General features: G+C 44.8%; 2 protein-coding genes across 4 annotated transcripts in view; both read right to left on the bottom strand.

Annotated features, from left to right (window-relative positions):
* lamb2 (laminin, beta 2 (laminin S)) overlaps window positions 1-3,879 on the bottom strand; it is a 44,567-nt gene extending 40,688 nt beyond the window's left edge. For both annotated transcript variants that reach the window (XM_076276090.1, XM_076276091.1), the window contains exons 1-2: window positions 3,752-3,879; window positions 3,508-3,575 (exon numbers count right to left, since the gene is read on the bottom strand). In XM_076276090.1, the coding sequence (XP_076132205.1) occupies window positions 3,508-3,538 (31 nt within the window). In that variant the 5' untranslated portion in view covers window positions 3,539-3,575; window positions 3,752-3,879. The remainder of the gene's footprint in view (window positions 1-3,507; window positions 3,576-3,751) is intronic.
* Window positions 3,880-5,047: 1,168 nt separating this feature from the next.
* The window catches only part of lamb2l (laminin, beta 2-like), a 55,101-nt gene continuing 37,648 nt past the window's right edge, over window positions 5,048-22,500 (bottom strand). For both annotated transcript variants that reach the window (XM_076276087.1, XM_076276088.1), the window contains exons 17-35: window positions 21,998-22,119; window positions 20,414-20,534; window positions 19,730-19,928; window positions 19,093-19,236; window positions 18,408-18,639; window positions 17,261-17,424; window positions 15,804-16,028; window positions 15,073-15,287; window positions 14,759-14,855; window positions 14,005-14,377; window positions 13,585-13,769; window positions 12,915-13,162; window positions 11,917-12,132; window positions 11,493-11,637; window positions 10,917-11,124; window positions 10,553-10,694; window positions 10,013-10,189; window positions 9,475-9,634; window positions 5,048-7,601 (exon numbers count right to left, since the gene is read on the bottom strand). In XM_076276087.1, the coding sequence (XP_076132202.1) occupies window positions 7,465-7,601; window positions 9,475-9,634; window positions 10,013-10,189; window positions 10,553-10,694; window positions 10,917-11,124; window positions 11,493-11,637; window positions 11,917-12,132; window positions 12,915-13,162; window positions 13,585-13,769; window positions 14,005-14,377; window positions 14,759-14,855; window positions 15,073-15,287; window positions 15,804-16,028; window positions 17,261-17,424; window positions 18,408-18,639; window positions 19,093-19,236; window positions 19,730-19,928; window positions 20,414-20,534; window positions 21,998-22,119 (3,510 nt within the window). In that variant the 3' untranslated portion in view covers window positions 5,048-7,464. The remainder of the gene's footprint in view (window positions 7,602-9,474; window positions 9,635-10,012; window positions 10,190-10,552; window positions 10,695-10,916; window positions 11,125-11,492; window positions 11,638-11,916; window positions 12,133-12,914; window positions 13,163-13,584; window positions 13,770-14,004; window positions 14,378-14,758; window positions 14,856-15,072; window positions 15,288-15,803; window positions 16,029-17,260; window positions 17,425-18,407; window positions 18,640-19,092; window positions 19,237-19,729; window positions 19,929-20,413; window positions 20,535-21,997; window positions 22,120-22,500) is intronic.

Here is a 22,500-nt window from a genome sequence, read left to right as displayed (position 1 = left end):
CGCCTCCACCCTCCCCTGGCTTCTCTACCACGCCATTGTTCTAGAATCCCCTGTTCCGGAATTTCCTCCGCTCAAAGTTCCGTGGGTGTCGGTAGGCGCCCTGGGCACCAGTCTGTGCCTGTTCCCCACCAAACCCTCCCACCAGTCAGCTCCCAAGAGGGGATTTCAGGGGGCGGCCAGAACTCAGCACATCTGAGAGAGGAGAGTGAGCAAAAGACAGAGAGAGAGAGAGAGAGAGAGAGAGAGAGAGAGAGAGAGAGGGAGAGATTGCAAAGGCTTTCAGAGGAAATGGAGGGGTGGGAAAATGGGAGGGAGCGGTGAAAAAAGTAAAAGGTAAACAGAGTACTGCAGCGGGGAGAATTGGGGGACCGGGCTGGGACAGGTGTGTGTGTGTGTGTGTGTGTTGGGTGGGGGGGCATACAAGTGGATTCATTTTCCACGCAGGTGCTGTTTCCAGCCTCCACCTCCTCCCTGATATGAGTTGAAGTTTTTCAAAAGGGAGCTTTACAAACAAAAAAGTACCCTTTTTCTCCCCTTCCTCCATCCCCCTGTTGTTTTGTCCTTTTCTTCCATTACTTTACAGAGCACGGCACACACACGCACACACACACACACACACACACACACACACACACACACACACACACACACACACACACACACACACTAGACTGCTTGTTGCGGCAGGACAATTGCACATTTTAAAGGGAGCTGGCAATGCTTTCAGCTCCAAAAAAAGAGAGAGAGAGAAAAAAAACTGTGCATGAGGTCATCACTTCAAGTTACAACCTAAGAAGAGACCCAGTGCTTAAATCCTCTGGGGCAGCCATCACCATGACTCATAAAAAACAGAGGTGTCGCCGTCCATCCCGAATGCCTCTCATCAGCCTGACCCCCCTCCACCATCCCCCACCTCCAAACTCACTATCATCATGGGAACCTGGCGAGACATTTCAAAAATAACTCAGTCATCATCGTCCCCTGTCCCTGTTCTCCTGTCTGCTGCCTGTCTGTCTGTCAGCCCTGACGTAGAGAGATACCACAGCGGTGAGTGAGGCCTCCCACCAGACTCAGAGCCATAACCTGCTGGAGATTCACCAGAGATCCACAAAGGGATATAGTGTCAAACCAGGAGATAGTGGAAACTTTACAGAGTAAAATACAACAAAGTTAATATTGAGTGGATGATATGGAAGAGGACAATGTACTAAATGGACAAAAGGACAAAGGAGAAAAGACAAACTTGAATGAAAGGATATTGTAGCTATGTCTCTTTTTTTCTTTGTTCTTTTCTTGTGAACTGTATATACCTATTGTTGTACTGTAGTTTGTGGTTTACATGCATTCAGTGTGTGCAAAATTGCTTTTCTTTCCTAATACAACATGCTGATCACACAACAAATGAATGAAAGGATATAGACGGTTTTAACGGTAACAACATAAACAAGCATTACCGTAGCAACGCCCGAATTTTCCATGAAACCGTCTATAGAGAAAACAGTTCAGAGGTGCCTACTGTGAAACAGCAGAGTGAAAACAATCCCATCAGAATCCCAGGACCAGGCTATATATGGCGTCCCCTAATCTAGGAGCACACCACACACCACCCCCGCTAACTTACCCCGACAACACACTCACCCCTCACCCCTCACGCTCACAAAAAAACACCTTCTTATGCTAAGAAAATCCCCGACCCAACCCCCACACACTGCCTGCCTCCCAGCAGACAGGCATGAGAAAGGCCCACGGCTGGCAGTGGAAGAATGGGACGAGAGGAGAAAAAAGTGAAAGCCTGTGAAACAGGAAGAAGGAAGCGGTGAGTGACCGACGGCTCAATGAACATGAGCCGGCCCCTTGCCACCGCCACTAAACGTATGTCCAGTCAATGGCTCTGTGGTCAGCCCACTGATAACCTCTGGGGCTGTAGCCTATCCCACCGACAGATCTGACAGCTAGCGAGAGGTCTGCACGGAGATAAGACTTGACAACAAACACAGAGTGACGGCTGAGCGTCTCCCACTGTGATCTCTACCCAGTGCCTTTATCAATGCCACCTACAGGCTGACAGGCGCTGCGTCACTTTACCCCTCTCTTTGACGCTGGTGGTCTCCCTCAGTCCCAATTTCCTGTTTCAGTTATGTGCCTCAGACACACAATCAGATGTTTCTGAATGCATTTGAATGCAATTGCATTTTTCCATCCAGCAGAGAGGATGTATAATCTAACCCCCCAACCCCCCACCCCAACCCTCCAATGTTCACCTATTGACCTCTAGTTCCCTTTTTAGCACCCCCAATAAATACATTTGGCCAGAGAATAGGGGGTCTTCAGGAATAACACAGGTCACTAATTGAGTGCCTGGGGGTCCAATAAGCCTGTGTGTGCTGCTGAGCTGCAGCTTTTACCGTGGGCTGTTAAGACGGCTGTAAAGCAAGGCTACTTAAACATGACAGTGACTGAAGAGACAACGCTGGCTAATCAACAGGTGGACTCACCATTCTCCGAGACAACACAGTCCTAACAATTTACTCTGTGTCCTGCATAGATGCATCTCTTCGTGGATACTCAAATACGCTTACACACACAAAGACATCCATACCCGAACACACACACACACCACACACACACACACACACACACACACACACACACACACACACACACACACACACACACACACACACAGACCCACACACACTATGTACTGATCTCACATACACATGACAGTTGGAGCCAAAAACAAATTCTCAATCAGCCTTCAATTAGACTTGTGTAGTGCTTGGCAATACACTCACAAAAATCTGCTCTTAGAACTCTGCACCATCTCAGAGTTCCGATTCATTATGGAGTTGTACTTCAGACTATAATTATGCTCAAATCTGTGATTCTGGAAGCAATGGGAACTATTTTCTGTTTTTATTTCCTACTGGTCTCCCTAGATTGCCTAAACACTTAATGTTAAACTTTAAATTCTGACAGCAAGATTCTAAGGTTACAAAAGATACTAAGCTGTGGAGAAGCAAAAAGTCTGTCTCTCCATGTCTCTCAACTATATGCTCTTTGCCCACCATCAGCACCACCCAAGTGGCTCCTCTCTGGGTGGTAAAGGCACATGGTAGCTGTAAATACAAGGGGTCAGCAGTATAGGGTAACACACTGACCATTTAAAGAGAGAGGCTGAAAGAGTTCTAAAAAGTTACACGTAACCTGAGGCAAAGAAAAACGGATATCCCAACAGGGAGTGTAGATGGCTATCCATCACTACCCCTAACACACACACACACACACACACACACACACATTCAGGACCGTCTTTTTAGATAATAAGCTTTAGGACATTAGAAAAATGTATACAGTTATGCGGTGACCCAACCGTTCTGTTATAAACCAGTAGGCTACCCCTTGTTCTAAATTGTACAACAGCAAATATCATGAATCGCCAAAAGATCCGCTATGATGCTGAGCGCTGAGTTCATGATATCCTTATGAAAGAGATTGGGTACTTACCACATACGAACAGAGCCACGAGCGTGCGCATGGCTATAACACTATCAATCCTTTGACGCTTCACTTCTCTGAAATATGGAATACAAAGGTTTTGCTTATAACAGAAAAACCCGATAATATTGAGATACATATTACAGACATAGGTGAGAGAAAATCATTAGAGAAAAATAAATAGAGCTAACTTTATATTTATATATTACACAGTGAAAGGCACTTTGAGTATCTGTCTAAAATCGACACTCACCGCTGGCGCCAAAGTTCTTTCTTTTGTTTTTCTAATCCTCACAGAGCAGCCATTAAAATCTCGTGTTGATGAATTTGCAGTGGGACAACGCTCGCAGAGTTATTTGAAGTCTGCTGCACTCGCAAAAGTTCTGCCGTGCGGGGCGTGTACGAAAGAACGCAGCGGAGCGTCACTAAACCGGATTCAACCATGCGCTCGCACACGCTTCAATGTAGGGAGGTATGGAGCTTATGTTCAAAGTTACATACTCAATTTTGAGTTTCTTTAGTTTACCAAAATATGTATAATGTGTGAACTAATAATGTAGCCTACAATTGGGAAAAATATAGCAGCAATATGACCCATGCCATGAAGCCCTGAACAACTGGAGCCTAAACAAGCATTTTAATTTATTCTGTTAAAATGCTAAATTACATGTTTTATTGTCACACAAAACTTAAGTGTTTCTGGTGTTACTAGCTATACAAATGATGTGAGCCTCTTCACTCTGCCTCTTCAAACTCCAACACACACACACACACACACACAGTCCAAAAGACATTCTATATCTGTTCCACCATCTCTCTCTGTGCTTTGACAAGATGAAGGCCATGAATTTGTTGTAGCATCTACTTTGTGACTGGACACCCCAGCCTTCATCATCTTGTCCACTGTCCAAAGTCATTTTTACCTCAATTTTACTTCAATACAGCACCTATTCAGCGAACAGAGTTTATAAGAAAAAGTATTGTTGCCAAACTTGCCATTAAACCCACCCTCCCCTCTCTCTCATTCTCTCTCTCTCCCTCTTACAGTGCCCCTTTGTTGAATGGTGGGAACCTGAGTAACATTGTAACTGAGCTGGATCTTTTTTAAACAGTCCCAAGAACTGATTTAGAAACCAAGTGATATGGAGGCAGGGCAAGGCAAGCTCACTCAAGATCAAGTGCTCCGGTAACTGTAATTATTGTTATCACTGCGCGACGAGTCGGCACAGTCACTGGTCACACAAAGCACCGTGGTGGACGGGAGGTGACCCTATTAGCTCTCTTTGAGTGTAATGTGTTAATGGAGGGTTAAGTCACATGACTGACTGGAGTTCCTTAGGTCAGATAAGAGCACTCATCCAACTCCGTGAGGAGAGGGAGGGAAGCCATTGGCAAATAGAGTTACTGGCAGAGAGGATGGCTGGACTCAAGAGGAGACCCTGAAGACATGAGCGGGTGTTGCGCTCTAGCACTCTCTAGTGGTTTAGCTTGATATTGATATGAAATATGAAATCACCAAACTGTAATCATATACAGTACAAACAGCAGGTTATCCAATTGACACTGTATATTCATTTATTTTGTCACAAATAAACAGCAGAAATGTACAAACATTAAGTTATTCATGGTGAAGTGTGCATACCAAAATGTGTGTGTGTGTATGTGTGTTGGTCTGTCACTGGGCAACCTTAAGCTCTCTTTTTTCAAGGTTTAAACATTGAAAGTCTACAGTGCAGAACACTGTTGACTACGTACCCATCTCAATAGTAATTTGTTGTAGGACAAGAATGATAGAACTCTATGTCTATTCAGCTCAGCAATCTTTTTTAGAATAGAAATGTTATTCAAGTGTGTTTGGAAAAGTAATAGAGATACAAATATAATCACAGTATAAATGAAAACCATTCACCCTCGCCCCCCCTCCCCTTTTGTTACAGTATATTTTTCCACAAATATGTATTCCCCACCTTCACCTTAGGCAAATCTCATTTACTGCATACTGTATATCAGTGACATGTTACACTGTTAAATGTATCACCGTTTGGGACACTAGTAAAAACAAAAACAGATTGTAATATTACCAAACTCAGCCAATAGCCTAACCTTCCTATAACCCTAGGAAGAAAAAGACAATCATCTTGTTCTGGTATACACAAAGTTTCAGTTGCGTGTACAACAGACAAACAAACACGTATCAGTATGGGCATAGGGACAAACCCTCATCTCCCCCACCCATTACAATTTCATAACATGTCCCTGCCTACCCCGGCCATCCCATGTCCTCACCTTTCTGTGGTTTCATCTAAACTTATAAGCAGCAAATCAGTGTCCCATTCATTTACCCAGGTCCAGTGTATTATTAATGTGAAAAAGTGTGGTTGGCTATATTGACATTTTAAAAGCATTTGATTGGTAGAAAAAATAAATCTAGAATCAGCTTATTGCAGGGATCTCCAACCTTTCTTTCTTAGAGGGCTACTTTGACAAAATGAACATGGCTCAGAGCTACCAATGTTTAGTAGGCTATTAGTAGTAGCATGTTTTCACCCAAAACAGCTGAATAAGTTTCATATGCATTTTAAGGCTCTTTTATCTTCTCTGTATGTAGACTGTAAATTTGATTTGATAAGAATTTTAAAAGGTTTACCAAGTGACTGTTCTAACAGTTTTATGAACATTGTCCTTAACTCTTTCCCGACAGCCCATAGAGAAATCAGTACGTACGTACTGATGACGGAAATTAATAAAAGTATCATTTTTCTTCACTGAAACCCCGCGAAAACGTCTTTGTATGTCAATGAGTGTCTAAGCCAATCAAATAAATGGGTTTTCCTTGGATATGTGTTGAATTTTTGCTATTGGTTAGATTTTATATTTTGTGATTGGTTGTCAAGCGCCGATCGCGATATTTCAACATGGCGAGTAATGACAATGACCGAGGTTCAGTGGTAGTAATGACATACTGTTCATCTGTTTTTAAAAGTACATATGCCCATGTTGTCTAGTGATATGAAACTGTGTGGTGTGAGAGGGTAGGGGCCAAATCTGTAGTGTAACTCCGTGTGGGAGGTATCTGAATCTGTTGGTTCATTTTCAGCAACACTGATTCTGTTGGGTCATTTTAACTGTTCATCTGTTTTAACAGTCTAAACTGTGTTAACATGATTATTACACATTGACCAAAAAAAAAAACATGATTATTAACCAAAATAATGTGTATGAGATGAAATTGTAAGTTATTTTTTTGATACAAATGTGATATTGCAACTAATTTTGATAATAAAACTATATAATGGTTATTTAGGCTCGTCTGTATACGTAATTTCAAAATTAGTTATTTAGAGTTCCTTTCACCCAATTGCTACCAAACTTGGTATTTATTTAGCCAACAGGTAAATGCAATTTTCTGCTATTTCACTTTTTTTATAACATGCTGTGTTGAAGCTGTAGAACTTCACAAACTAAAAAAATGTGCCCGGAATATGCAACTATTATGCTAATTTATGCTAATAAGCATATATAAATAATACATAATTGTCATGTAAAACATATATTTGTGTAGCCTAACTATCTGGCTTCAATAGAAAATGGATGGTTTCTTTGAGATATGCTTAGGTCACCCACAGCAGAATGAAATATCAAAGGAGTCATTTTTGGCCTATTTTGGCCCTGTCGGGAAAGAGTTAAACCTTTTGGAGTGCTAGGTGTGGAGCTAGTGGTAGCTCAAAAGCTACTTGTTGGAGACCCCTAGCTTATTGTGTTTTGCAGTAGTAGCATGTTGGGCAGCTTACATTGTGGCATTACAGTACATATAACAATACAGGGAAATAATCCCTTGACTATGTCAGCAATATGGCAACACACTGGCTTTGAGTGGTAACATTTTAAAGTCCGTTAAGAGGAGGTGAGGCCTCCTGCTGTGTCTTGAGGTGCTGATTGGCTCGTAGCAGCAGTGGTGGGTGGGGTTTAAGTGCACGTGCTGTATCCCTGCGCCCGTTCTCGGATGTGCTCCCTCACTCTGGTCACGTTCTGCTCCAGCTCCGACAGCTGGTTCCGCTGGTCCTGCATCCGCCGCTCGTTCCTCTTGAACTTCTTCTCGAGATCTGCGCGCACAACACGGAACATGGACCATCAGGACAGAATGACTCAAAAGCGTTCTTCAGAGTATGTTGAGGACAGACTCTACGACAGAAATGATAACAGTGGGGGGATGGGATGCTTGTTCCAAAATACCCCAAGAAATGTAAGGAAGATAAAGTACAGAATATAAAGACTTACAGATTACCCTGTCTGAAAACATCGGATCAGCTTCCATATGGTGATCTTATCAAGATAACAAAGAAAGGTCCCAGGGCCAGGAACAAACTATGGTGAAAATGATACCAACCTATTGTAGAATGGGCTATTTGGTAGGCCACTGAGAACCATTCCAGGCAAGGGGGAGAGACAATTATCATATAGAACAACAAAAGGTTGCCAGACCTGTTGGCATTAGAAGCCTAATTCATTTACATCTGTGATGCAATCTAGGAAAACCCTTCACATGATGCACTCAAAAACCCGATTCTTGCTCCGTTTCAACTCTCTCTGGTGAAATTTCACCAACTTAAAGGAGAATTCCGATGTGATATTGACCTAAAGTGTGTTGAAACATGATACCGAGTGTGAACGTATGTCTCATAGCCCATCTCGGCTTGTCCCCTGCACTCCAAAATCTGGCACTAGTTAGCCGATGCTACCAACAGCTTTTTCAATGGTGGTGCTTCGGCATCGGGCTAGCCATGCAAATAAATCACTGTTTTACACCATTTACGAAAAATAATTCCGGAAATGCATGTATTCCAGTTTCTTCCAGTAGCAGCAACTGGAATCCATGCATTTCCACGGAATTATTTTTGGAATTTGATCCCTTATCATACCTGTTCATTCTTACTCGTCGCTCGACTTATCGTCACTAAATTCAAGATGGCTGCAAACGCTAAACTTCGTGAAGATACTGTCTGTATAAATAGTCTTGTAAGTAAACTACCAGTGCTTTTTCAAAGTTCTCAATGTCTCGTTTTAAATGTCAGGGCCCTCGGAAGTCTACCAATGAAGTGTGGAGATACATTGAGCCTCATAAACGGTGTAAAACAGTGATTTATTTGCATGGCTAGCCCGATGCCGAAGCACCACCATTGAAAAAGCTGTTGGTAGCATTGGCTAACTAGCGGCAGATTTTGGAGTGCAGGGGACAAGCCGAGATGGGCTATGAGACATACGTTCATACTCGGTATCATGTTTCAACACACTTTAGGTCAATATCACACCGGAATTCTCCTTTAAGATTCTGATACCATCAACATTCTGGACAATGTCCCCTAGCAAAATTCAAGATACCATCCTTCCAAAATCTTTGATGTTGCTAGGATGGTATCAGAATCATAAGTTGGTAAAATTGCACGATTTGAAGTGTTTTCCCTGATCGCATCACATTTAGAGTGGAGGAGGTACTTTGAAACATGGCGAGAGTTTGAGAAGCTCTGGGTTCAGTCTGCATCATCTGTACCCGGAATGTGTTTCACGTGCTTCGTTACTGCTTCTTACTGGAATAAAGATCGAATGCTGCATCAACCAAAGAAACATCATTTTTCTTACAACTTGTATTATGCTTTATGCCACTTTGGACAAAGATATGGAAATGTGGTCAAACTGCTTGTTTTCAAGGCTGACTTTGACATTTGACATTTTTTGGCATCTACTGTGAAACCAGACTCAAAAGCATGTTTCTCAAACTATTAAGCCTTTTCTACCAACAGAGAACCGGCACAAAAAACAGTCTTTTCCTGTGAACGGAAATGGATGTGACAATTGACAGGACAATTAATGCACACTACTGTACGCCCTCAGTTGATAACACGTCCCGGTTTCCTTCAAAACTGGTGGAACTGAGATGGGTTTACAGTAACGAAGAAGTGAAATCTCTCAGACACGTACTCTTTAGCTTCTCCAGGTCGGTAGTGGCTTTCTTCAGCAGGTCCTCAGCCTCTTTCTTCATGTCTTTGGCCCGCTGGTTGATGTTCCCAGTCGCACTGCCGCCCAGGGAGTCTACCTTCTTGGTCAGCGTGTCATAGAGCTCCTCGGCCTTAGTCAGATCCTTGGAGGACCAAAGAAAGAGACAAATGGTCAACGACACTCTTGGTTAGGAAAGCTGCTGGGTCATTTTTGCACAACTTCTGTTAAGAGTGAAAGAGCCTCATGAGCAAAACCTAAGCGTTCACACTAAGAAACATACACACAGATACACTCACATACACATACACATGCAAACCCATACACTATACACACCAACAAACTGGCACGGATGGACACACAAACACACGCTCTCACTCATATCTCATTTAAGAAATACAAAAATAAACATTTTAACACAGACGTGCACATACACACAAGTATACCTTGTAAAAACGCACACACACACACACACACGCACACACACACACACACACACACACACACACACACACACACAAACCTCCTTCAGTGCATCGGCTGCCTCTGTGGCATTGTTTGCATGAGCCTTGGCCTCCTCGGCCATCTCCCTGTTCAGCTCCGTCTTGTTCCTCAGGGCCTCGATTTCCTCCGAGAGCCTGGCCAGCCGCATCATGGCGTCCATCTGCTTTCGCTCCAGATCAGTGAGGTTATTCTCCACCTGATACGAGGTCGAGACGGAGAAGAGAGTGAGAGGCAGATCAACTAGGAAGGAGAGGGAGGTTTACACAGGACAATTCCTCTTCTTTCAAGTCCTACTCTGCCCAAGGTTTGAATTGTTTAATAAAACATTCAAGGAGTCGCAAAGCTATGACTAGCCAAGACATCAAATGTATGCATGTTTACAGTACAATATTATGTGCATATGTACTATACATAATGCTGATGCAACAATAACTTAACATAAGTGGAAATATGTGAAAATCAAATATTTACATTTAGATTTATTCATTTAGCAGAAGCTTTTATCCAAAGTAAATTACAAAATGAGGAATAACGTTCAAGCTACACAAATTCACTCTACCATGGTAGTGGCTTCTCTGGTGCTGTTTAGGTTGTTCATGGCGACCTCGGTAGCATTCTTTGCTTTTTCTATGGCCTTCTTAGATGCATCCAGGGCATTTTTGGTCTCATTAGCTGCATCTTTGACACCCTCAGCCCGAGCCCTACACAAATGCATACACACACACAATAACACACACACACACACACACACACACACACACACTAACAATTTCAGTGATGCCTACTATAACCTCAGACTGCAAAGATCTCAAAATTGATTTATTTGAAAATATCATCTAGGTTTGCTAATTTGTGCTTGTATGCTTGCATAACAACAACATCAGCATTAATTGGATACATCAAATTGGATCTCTCTTTCTTACTTGACATCCCGTGCTCTGTCGAGCAGGTCCTTTGCCTTTTCAAGCTCCTCAGAGGTCTGGTTGAACACGCCCTCCACGTCTGTCAAATTACTGATGCTGTCTTTGATCTGGTTGACCAGGTTGTCCATGGCGGTCTGGTTCACCGGCAAGGAGATGGCCAGCACCTGGAGGGCCACCTTCTCAATGCTCTCTGGGTCGGCTCCTTCCTCTGCACAAACACAAACATAAACACAAACAAAAACATAAACATAAACATAAACATAAACATAAACATAAACATAAACACAAACACAAACTTTTTGAGTCTAGAGATTACATACGGTTTTGTCATTTTGTAAGTATGGACAATCTGACATTGCAGCACTTATTGTTTGAACTGAGCCACAATATGGATTTGGAATGAAAATGATACATTCCAGGTTTAGATAATGGCCTAATTTGTTCAAAATGGTGTTAATATGATAAACAATACTTCAGAAGAGCTAAAGAATCACTCAGCAAACACGTGTGGGCAGCAGTGTGGATTACTATACTATACATGTGCTACTAGCTAGCAGCATTGCAGATATGACCTACCAGTTAAAAAGTCTCTGACTGTCTGAATTAAATTCTTGAGGTCCTTGTTGTTTTTCTCAAAGGCGTCCTTCTTCTCCCTGGCTTTATCTAGTGTAGTCATGGCTTGGGTCTTCACGTCTTGTGTCATCAGTAAAACATCATGGAGCTGTAGGTGTGTTACATAGAACATAGGTGGTGCTGAACATTCACATAATGCGAAATAGAGAAACACACACACACACACACACACACACATGCAATAAAACAGTGAAGGGCCATAAAGTTCAGACAACTGATGTGGACAGGGACTGCACCTTGGGTTAGTTTCTACATGAGAGATCATGCAATAAAAAACACACACACACACACACACACACACACACACACACACACACACACACACACACACACACACACACACACACACATACACATACACACACACCTTCTTGGACATGCTCTGTAGTTCATCACTGATGGCCGTCAGGTTGCCACTGGCGTCTTTGGCCAGCGCGAGTGCCCCGGTGGCCGCGCTCATGGTGCCGTTGCAGCCCGGTCCGCCACACACACGCTGATTCTCCTCGTCACGGCAACCGGCACCCCCACACGGACTGTCTGGACAGCTTCCGTTGGCACTGGCGTTGCTATGGCCACCACACACCTGAGTGGAAGGCAGTTTTAGGGTTAGAGTTAGGGATCAACTACAGTATAGTACACAGGGCAATAAACCGATGACAAAGCAGAAGCACTTTGAGGCCATAAATACCACAGCGTGAGGCTGAGGCGATAATCAGGTCAGTGAGCAAATGCTTCAGCAGGACCTCTGACTGATTTGGATCTGACCAGAGTTGAGTCAAATAGTAGCACCTCTAGCATATCTGCCTTCTCAACAACATAAAAATCCTAAAGCCTAGAGCCCAGCAGCCTTATAAGTAGACCCACAGTTTATTCCCATCACAACCCTGACATCTAAAACATCTGAAAGCTCAATTTGACTGTTTCATAATTTAATTCAGTAGATGTGTTTTCTCACTGCCACTGTGTAGCTTAGTGGTTCTCAAAGTGTGGGGTAGGGCGGGACCCCTGGGAAATGTGGCTTTAGCAAGGCCTGAGGCCTGAGTGATGGAAATGTGTTCAAATGTACACTGTTAAAGGCACTGATGGGCAACTGTTTTTAAAAAAAATAAAATTAAAAAAACAAAATAGACTGTTCCATGAGCATCCACATCTGAGCACAGTCTTTGATGATGAGGGGAAGGAGGAGGCTGCCATTGGTCACCAATTTTGTTCTCATTTGTGAGAGGGGGGAAGGGGCTGCCATTGGTCACCAATTTTGTTCTCATTTGTGAGAGGGGGGAGGGGGCTGCCATGAATAGTTTGGAAGCCCCTGGTGTGGCCACAGCAAAGTGTTCACTGTATCTTGACTTGTGCTTACATCCTCACCTTGTGGCTGAGGTGGTGGACGCTTCTGTCCACCTCGTGCGCTTTGGTCTCCAGCTCGGACAGGGACTTCTTGTGGGCAGCGACCGTGCGCAGGAGGCGGTCTCGACTCTTGTCCAGCAGGTCCTCCGTCTCCTTGCGTGTGCGGCGGGACTGCTCAACAGGGCTCTGGGCGCCCGACACGGATGCGCTGCACCGCCACTCCGCCTCCTGGGACTCCTGGTAGTAGCGCTTCACTTTCTCAAACTGATCTGAGTACACACAAGTGGACATGGATGTTTGAGCATGCTACAAGTCTAGGTCTCTAACATGTTCTTTGGACATGTTGCAAGACTGTTCCAGGTCCCATTACCCTCCTCTCTCTGTCTCTTTGTCTCTCTCTCTCTCTCAATGGTTCTGTGACCACCAACCAGTGACCAGTAAGTTGTACAGCACTATTTGTTGGGGCACGTTGTACAATGGCATAAAGTTTTTATTTTACTTACTTACTTAAGGACTGCTTACTAGCTATATGCTCATAATTTACAATAGTAATAGGACAATGAATGATGGAGAGTCATCAATTTATACGTTAACACTCACAATAATAACAATATAATATTATCATATATATATTACTCTTACGTATCTTTCGTATCTTACAGCATTTATCATTACAACAACGATGCCCTACCTGCGAACCCGGCGCTGAAGTAGTTCTCCAGCTGCTTGCGATGGCTGGCCAGGGTGGCATTCAGGTCGGTCAGCTCCTGCTCCAGACTGGTCAGGTTCTGTTTCAGGTGCCTGTCCTGCTCCTCCACTTGATCCAGGTCCCTGGTGGTGGCCATCAGACGTCCATCTGTCATCGCTATTTCTGCCCTGTGACGTGAAACAGATGGGGTTATAATTCAGTTACAGACACTGAATTAGACATTGTCACTTTCTGGCCTTGTCGGCTAGTCAGTACATTACAAATGCAAATACACAGTAGACAATATGGAAAGAGTTACAATGTTCGAGTTCAAGGTTGAAAGTCTTTTAGGTTTCTCTACAGGGTATATGCATTTTAAGTTTCTCCCTCGGGGAGTTCCCCAGCCTGGTGAACATGCATTACCTCAGGTCATCAATGGACTGAGCGATGAGGTGGTAAATCCGGTCGCTCTCTCCGTTCTTGATCAGGTCCCGCACCTGGTTCAGCTTCCTCTCCAGGTCCTGGATGCGAGCGTCGCTCACGCCAGGCACCATGCCCGTCTCCAGGATCATGTCCACCTTGCTTTGGATGTAATCGAGGTCGCGGCGGAGCTGGCACACGATATCGTCCCACAGCTGGAAGCAGGGGTGGCAGGGCACGCACTTGGGGAACGCTCCGGTGTACCCGCGGGCGCACTCGTCACACTGGCGCCCGGACTTCCCCTCTTGGCACTCGCACGCACCCGTCACCTGGTCACACTGAGCCGACTCGGAGCCCAGTGGTTCACAGTTGCATTCTGGAGCGACAGAGCACGGGAGGGAGAGAGAGAGAAAGGGAGGGAGGGAGGAGAGAAAGAACAAATATGAGTATATACCATGACTTGACCAGATAGATATGTTCATGAGCCCCAATGTTCATGCTCCTAGTGTAGCACTGTAGTTGCCTGGCTGCAGAAACTCAAGCTAGGTAAAACTGATTGTTTTCAGGGTTTTTTTTCATACTGACAGTACTCGGTGACCTTTAAAAAACTGATATCTATGTGAAAAATCGCCAGAATTCCCCTTAAAGCTCAATGTGAAGAGAGTACAAAACACTGGAGCAAGGTACATGTGGAAAGTAAAGACGGTCATTTCGATGTTCGGCTCGGCTGCGGCCTGGTCTGTGGCTGTGACCTTACCTCTACACTCCACGCGTGGATCTCCCCAGTGAAGCTGCTCACATTCTGTGCAATGCTTCCCTCCAAAGCCGGGCTGACAGTGGCACTGGCCAGTAAACTGCAAACAAATAAACAAATAATATAATACTGCTAATATAATGTATCCAGTCGTACCGATAACATCAGAAATAATACATGCATACTAGACCATTCCATAAAGGTACATGAAAAAAAGTGTTTTAAAAGGTTTTAGCAACAGGGTAAACAAACATAGTCCCACTAGGTCTCTTGTGGTTGTTAGATAGATAGCTCCTTTCAGACTGGTGATACCGTACCATGTTGCAGTGGGCACTCATGGCATGCTGCGGGTGACACCCACAGGGCTCACAGCCCCACTCCATGCCAAAGTTCCAGTGGTTGGGGGTGCACTGGTCGCAGTTGTGCCCCTCGATGTTGTTCCGGCATGGGCAGGCCCCTGTCTGCCGGTCACAGTGGCACAGACCGTCGGTGCAGTACTCAGGACGCGTGCCAGCCGTCACACAGGTGCAGCCTGCAGCACCCACCCACCCACACAAATACACACACACACACACACACAAACACACACACACACACAAACATTACCAAGTGATGAAGTAATATAGCATATAGGGCCGGTTTCCCCAAACATGGAATAATAAGCCTAGTCATAGCATAGAATAAAAGAGAACTTCAATGAAGATCTCCACTTAAGAAGCTTAATCTACAGTATGTCTGTGAAACCAGCCAACATCGACTTTCTGATCTAACTTGATCCTTTTAGCCTAAAAGCAGTACTATTCCAAGAAATACACATATGGTGAATTGATGTGGCGACATATGTTGCCATTCTTCTGGACATTCTCAAAGTATTACTAGTTAACATCCTCCGGGTCTAATTAAGCCCACGTTTCCACTCTTTGTATCTAATGTCTAACGTAACCCCAAAGACACACTCAGACCTCAACAAAGAGGCACTTTCACATCAGCATGCACTGTCACGCCTGCAGAGGTCATCTCTACGACTACAGAGGTCATCTCTACTCACGCCTGCAGTCCTGCACCAGGGCGTTGCCGTAGAAACCATGCTTGCACTCGGCACAGGCGTAGCCGTCGGTGTTGTACAGGCACTTGAGGCACCGGCCGGTGCGGGGGTCGCACGCCTCGGGATCCTGGGGGTCGGTGTTGCCATTGCACTGGCATGGACGGCACTCTCCTCCCGGCCGCTCGGGGTCACCGTAGTAACCGGGTGCGCATTGGTCGCAGCGCGAGCCTGAGAGAGGGCGGCAGAGAGAGAGCGGTTATGTCAATTAGATGATGAAGACAATAAGCAACATCTCCCCAGCAACTGCCTCTCTGTGTGGCAGTGTTGCGCGGGTTTGGTCACAAGCGGCCCGCGGTCGCCCGATATTTTAATCAACCCGACAGCAACTCGGACCGCGAATATTAATTAGGACAAAATTATACCCGACCCGCGATCCGACCCGCTTATTTACAAAATGTGTGCTTTTGGTTATAGCCTGCATGCAGTGTTACAGTAGGCCATTTCTGTAAAACAAACGAATTTATTTGCGAAACTTTATGCAGTAGAACTACACGCGGTAGGCATGCAGGACATAATGTTTGCGCAGGAGAGAGAATGAGAATAAGAGCGCAAGCACGCACGCAACCACCAAGGATTAGAACAGGATAAGATTTGAAGGCCATGGACATACATCTTTCTTTCGAAAACAGAAATGGTGAGGCAAGGTAGGCAAGATACATTGCTGGTCAAAACGTTAGCGCAAGAACTGGTTTATAATGCTGAATGAAGCACAAAGCTTTACTACGTCCACTGTTTAAAGTCACAAACACAACGAACTAAGGTAACTTTTATGCATGCGCTTTTATGGCTGTGTAGTCTGTGCCATAACATTTATTCCTGCAGGCTGCCCGTTTTGGCTGTCATACTTTTAAATGGCTTCACAAGAAGTAGGCCTAGACCATAACTTGTACTAGGCTACTGTCATCTTCTTTAACAACTTTTCCCAATATTTCCCATAGCCTATATCGCTTTTCCTGAAGGGGTGTCTTTATTATTTTAACTCGCGTCTTGCTTGTTGCTACTGTTGACTTTACTGTATTGATCCTTTACTGTATTGATGCTAGCCTTCTCGTGATATTTTAAGTAGGCTTATTTGTAGAAAATATATATTAAATTGATTTTAACTGACCCGCCCGCAAATGACCCGAATATCATTAAAATATTTTGTTTGTGACTCATAGCGACCGCTTAATTTCGGGCAGACCGCGCAACACTGCTGTGTGGGTCTTATCGGATGTTAACCAGCTGTAAGATGCTCTTGATTGGAGTACTAAGAGAGAGAGTTAACAGGTAAATTCAGGTGAATTCTATTCTCTGGATGGACTGAGCAAACAGTATGTGGAAAATGGCATCCGATTTTTTTGAATCCTGCATAACAATAATGAGACTGTCACCACTATTTAGTCCATGTGGATACTCACCTGTAAAGCCTTGCTTGCAGTTGCAGATGATCTGGTTGGAGCCATGGTCAGCATAGCAGGAGTCTCCGTTGGAGTGGTCACTGCCAGGGTTGCCAGGACACGGACATGGACGACAGTGCTCTCCTGACCCCAATACAGGGTTGCCGTAGAAACCGTTCATACATCTGAAACAGGGGGAACAAGAACCAACTTTTTCATTACAAACTCTTTTCTGAAAGGCTCTAAGGGCCAAAGAGTTAATACTTTCTAAAACCCTATACAAGGTCTTAATCTAACGATAGGAAACGTGAAAAGTCTTGAAGTGAAGTAAAAAATGTATTTGCTAATTAAGAGGAAGACATTGACGGGTCAACTTAAAGGAGAAATCTGGCGAGTTTTTCACAAAGTTTCTTGAGGTTTCTTGAGGTCACCGAGTACTGTCAGTACGAAACAAAACGAATACAATCGGTTTTACCTAGCTCGAGCTGCTACAACCAGCAGCTAACACAGCCAGGCAGCTACAGCATTACACTCTGGGGGCATGCACATGGGGGCTCACGGACATGCCCCTAGAGTGTAGCGCTGTAGCTGCCTGGTTGGATTAGCTGCTGACTGTAGCAACACGAGCTAGGTAAAACCGATTGTTTTCGTTTTTTTCATAACGAAATTCATTTCATTTCCGTACCAACAGTACTCGGTGACCTCGAGAAATGGAGATCTATGTGAAAACCTGCCGGATTTCTCCTTTAATGCTCCAACAGGCCACATGATAACTTTAGTTAATGCATGCGATACCCATTGCCCATCATTTAAATTAGAGCCTCTAGTCTTGTGGGCAGCCGTGGCCCACTGGTTAGCACTCTGGACGGAGGGTTGCCGGTTCGAGCCCCGACCAGTGGGCCGCGGCTGAAGTGCCCTTGAGCAAGGCACCTAACTCCTCACTGCTCCCCGAGCGCCGCCGTTGAAGCAGGCAGCTCACTGCGCCGGGATTAGTGTGTGCTTCACCTCACTGTGTGTTCACTGTGTGCTGTTTGTGTTTCACTAATTCACCGATTGGGTTAAATGCAGAGACCAAATTTCCCTCACGGGATCAAAAAAGTATATACACTTATACTATACTTATACTATACACTTATACTAAGACTCCATGGCCGTCATCTGGACTGACCTCTCACACTGGTAGCCGTCTGTGTAGTCTCTGCACTGGTGGCAGGCGCCCGTGTAGGAGTCGCACGAGTCCGCGTGCCCGTTACACTGGCAGGGCCTGCAGCTGGGGAAGCCCCACTGGCCGGGCTGGCAGTCGGAGCACTGGCGCCCCATTGCCCCCGGCCTGCACGGGCACTGCCCCGTGAGGGGGTCGCACTGCAACTCCAGCGAGCCCTCGGAGTGGCAGTTACACGCTGTGGGGGGTCAGAGAGAGTGGGTGAGATATGGTGCGATATAAACTTGAATCATCATTATCATATATCATACGCAGGGGTGGAAAAGTCCAGCTTCAGAAAGTCCAACCATGTACTAGTTCTACCTGTGCACTTAACACAGGTGATCTCACCAATAAGCTGCTCTACCCAGCTGAAGAGTTGTGCTAGTTAGAATCAGCTGGTTTAATTGAAGGGTTGGCACAGATATGTGGAGGACTTTTACTGTCTCAAGCTGTACTTTTCCACCTCTGATCATATGACATCACATACTGTATATGAATCAGCTGCTGTGTGGATATTTCCAGCGCTACAAGCAACATTGCACAAATAAGATGTATAATGGCGTCTGATAATGAGGCCTACTATCAGTATTGTTCTTACGAACAGAACGCATGCCCTTTATGATATAAATGTTCTTACAAACAGTCTTACCAGTGCAGCCATATGGTCCGAATCCATAGGTCCCTGGAGCACACTGGTCACAGCGCCGGCCAATCACGTTGGGCTTGCAGTGACATTGACCTCCGATTCGGTCACACTCACTGTTCAGTGATCCCTGAGGGTCACAGTGACAGGCTGAGGGACCCAGAGAGAGAGAGAGAGAGAGAGAGAGAGAGAGAGAGAGAGAGAGAGAGAGAGAGAGAGAGAGAGAGAGAAAGAGAGAGATGTGTTTGTATGGGAGGAGGTTGAAAACAGAAATGGAGAGTGAGAAGGAAATATGAAAAAGTGGAGGAAGGAATAGAAACAGGGAGAAGTGAAGAAAAGAGACATGAAAAATAAATAAAATTACAATAAAGTTCATAGAATGGAAGACCGTAAATCTTAAAAAAAAAAAACAGCCCTTTATCAAGTCTGTCTAAAAGCAGTGAATGAAACAGCTCACTGATGGGTGGTCTGGTCAATTTCCTTGAAGTGTGTGTGTGAGTGTGAGTGTGAGTGTGAGTGTGAGTGTGAGTGTGAGTGTGTGTGTGCGCGCATGTGTGTGTGTGTGCACGCATGTGTGTGTTTGTGAGTGTGTGCGCGCGCGCGTGTGTGTGTGTGCACGTATACAAATGTGCTATTGACTCACGCAGGGCGCCGTCGTGCATGATGGCAGAGATGCTGCAAATGAGCTTGGTGCACATCTCCGCCAGCGGGGGCCGCGGGAAGCGGGGGGCCAGGAAGGAGTCCACGCAGATGTAGCGCCGCATCTCATCACGCCGGTGCTCCGCAAGCGCGTCGCTCCCACTGAACCCTGGGAGCTCCGTATACTTAGGGATCAGCACCAGCTGTAATGAGGTGTTGGGAGAATAACAAAGAAAGTAAGAAAGAAAGAAAGAAAAGAAAGAAAGTAAGAAAGAAAAGAAAGAAAGTAAGTAAGAAAGAAAGAAAGAAAGTAAGACAGAGAGAAACAGAAAGACAGAAAGGATGATAGAAAGGTGGACTCTCTTCATAGACTTGCTCTATGTTAACCACTAGGTGGCAGTAACAACTTTTATTACACAGACTAGACACAGACTTCCAAATCTCCCACTGAATAGGGTTAATATGACCACAGTTAACTGGGCCTAACCGAAACAAATAGGATATGTATATCAGTGTTTGTGTGTGTGTTAGTGTGTGTCACAGAGAGACAGAGAGAGAGATGAGTGAGAGAGAGAGAGAGAGATTGAGAGTGAGAGAGAGAGAGATTGAGAGTGAGAGAGAGAGAGATCGAGAGAGAGAGAGACAGAGAGAGAGATAGAGAGAGAGAAAGCTCATAACGGGGCCTAACCGAGTCGACCAGGATGAAGGCGGTGAGGTAGCGGTGGGTGACCCCGTTGCGCTGGAAGCGGATGGACATGGTGTAGCGGTTCTCAGGCTCGAAGCAGAAGGGACGCGGCATCATGACGTGCCTGAAACAGGGCACACGTGGTGAGGTTACCACGGAAACACACACCTACTGTATCACAACACTGGAGTGCGAGTCATGTCTACTGAGTGAGATACTGTTCTGTATTTATTGCTTGTTTGTAAAATGTGGGATGGGTTCAAGGCAATTGCTCAACGTGGTTTAAATATGCTCTCTGTGCTTCTGTCATTCAGTTCATGGCCAAAACAAATACGTCAAACCACATGAGGTGGTAATTTTAATTAAATTAAGTCACACAGGGGAAAAGAATCTAATCAGTCTATCTACAACAAATACCAGACACACACCCACACACACACACACACACACACACACACTCACACGCACGCACGCACGCACGCACGCACGCACGCACGCACGCACACACGCACACTGTACTGTACACTGTTACGCACACTGTACTGTACACACACACTCACTCACATACACACACACACACACACACACACACTGAGTCACCTGTTATCTCTCAGTTTGGTCATTGCTAATTACCTTTCATGCACAAACACTTGGGTGGACTTAGGATATAGTGCATGTAAGGTAACTAAACACTATTCTGAGTGGTACTGTACTAGAAGATGGTCTATTCAGAGGCCCATCATGGTTAAACAAGTCATTTCTTGGTTCAAATGTCAAGCTTAAACAAGCATCCTAGCAGTCAGGCAAGGCCACAGAGGCCAAAATTCCCTCAACACAAACTGCAAACTCAAAGAGGAGGAAAGAAAAACAACCACCTCAAGACACCTTTTCCCGTGAGACTGCCGCCATAATGACTGGGCCTGAATCTGGACCCTTATCTTTTGGCAACGGCACTATCAGCTGTAGTCTGTGGACACCCTCTGAAATTAATCTACTGTAGAGTGAACCCACTGAACTCGTTTCCTCCCACTGCTGGGATATTGGACTTCCACCAGGCCTGTACTCTCGTGTCCGCGGTCAATGCAGGATTTAGAGTTAGCTTATGGTCTTAGTTCCATGTGTTATGCAGGGTTGTGCAATTGCAATTCTACTTCCTGTTTGCTACCCCAATTGAAATGCAAGTGAAATTCAATTAAATTGAATTGGAATTTAAGAGCCAGTTTCAATTAAATTCTGGAATTCTGCACAACCCTGGTGTTAGGATGACCCCAGGCTTTTGTGGCTGGTGGATTTGGTCACTATCATATGACACTGAAGCAGGTGCATTCTAGGGCTGAAATCAAGACTTCTTTTGATCCAGCCAGGAGTGAGGGGCTTCTAATTATATTGGAATATGTTGATGTAATGTATAGTGGCCATTTTATTATTGCAACCACAGAGGCACACATAGGCACACATTTTTACCATGAATAGAAACTTATCCACACATACTCTTTCTCTCTCTCTCTCTCTCTCTCTCTCTCTCTCTCTTACACACACACACACACACATACACACAAAAGAAATGCACAGAGATACATTAGGTACCTGCCACTGTGGGGGAGGGTGACTGTGTACATCTGCTCCGTCGGCAGCAGGTTGCCACAGCGGGGACTCATAGCCAGGTGTGTGGAAGTCAAGCTCACAATGACCTCCCAGTCCTCAGTAGACTGCAAGGACATCACTTTCATTAGACAAGCTCAGCATAAGAACTACTGTACATCAGAAGACTTGGGGCCCTAATTCAAATGAAAGGGGCAAAGTCATTCAATTAGCAAAGTGTCTCATCATGCATGAACCAGAGCTATTGTGTGGGATGTGAGATGACCCCACTATGTTTGTGCTTAGGATCCTGCTCAAGGTATCACATTTCATGGTATTCAATTAGCAAATTGATTTTGCTTTGTTATTAAATTAGCTTCAGTTATACTTTATACTTTGCATTTGCCTGTCATTTAAAATAAGGCCCATTATGATGGTAAGAACAAGGACATTACTTAGTATGACCTACATATTGCATATTCGGTTGTTAAGACAGCCCAACAGCTTTT

The sequence above is a fragment of the Alosa pseudoharengus genome, unplaced genomic scaffold (genome assembly GCF_046254945.1).
Source record: "Alosa pseudoharengus isolate Yale_2024_CS ecotype anadromous, Long Island Sound unplaced genomic scaffold, YU_APseudo_1.1 YU_APseudo_1.1_scf_9, whole genome shotgun sequence".
Lineage (NCBI taxonomy): Eukaryota > Metazoa > Chordata > Actinopteri > Clupeiformes > Clupeidae > Alosa > Alosa pseudoharengus.
The sequence above is the reverse complement of the archived record's forward strand: the minus strand, read 5'-3'. Positions and strand labels throughout refer to the sequence as shown.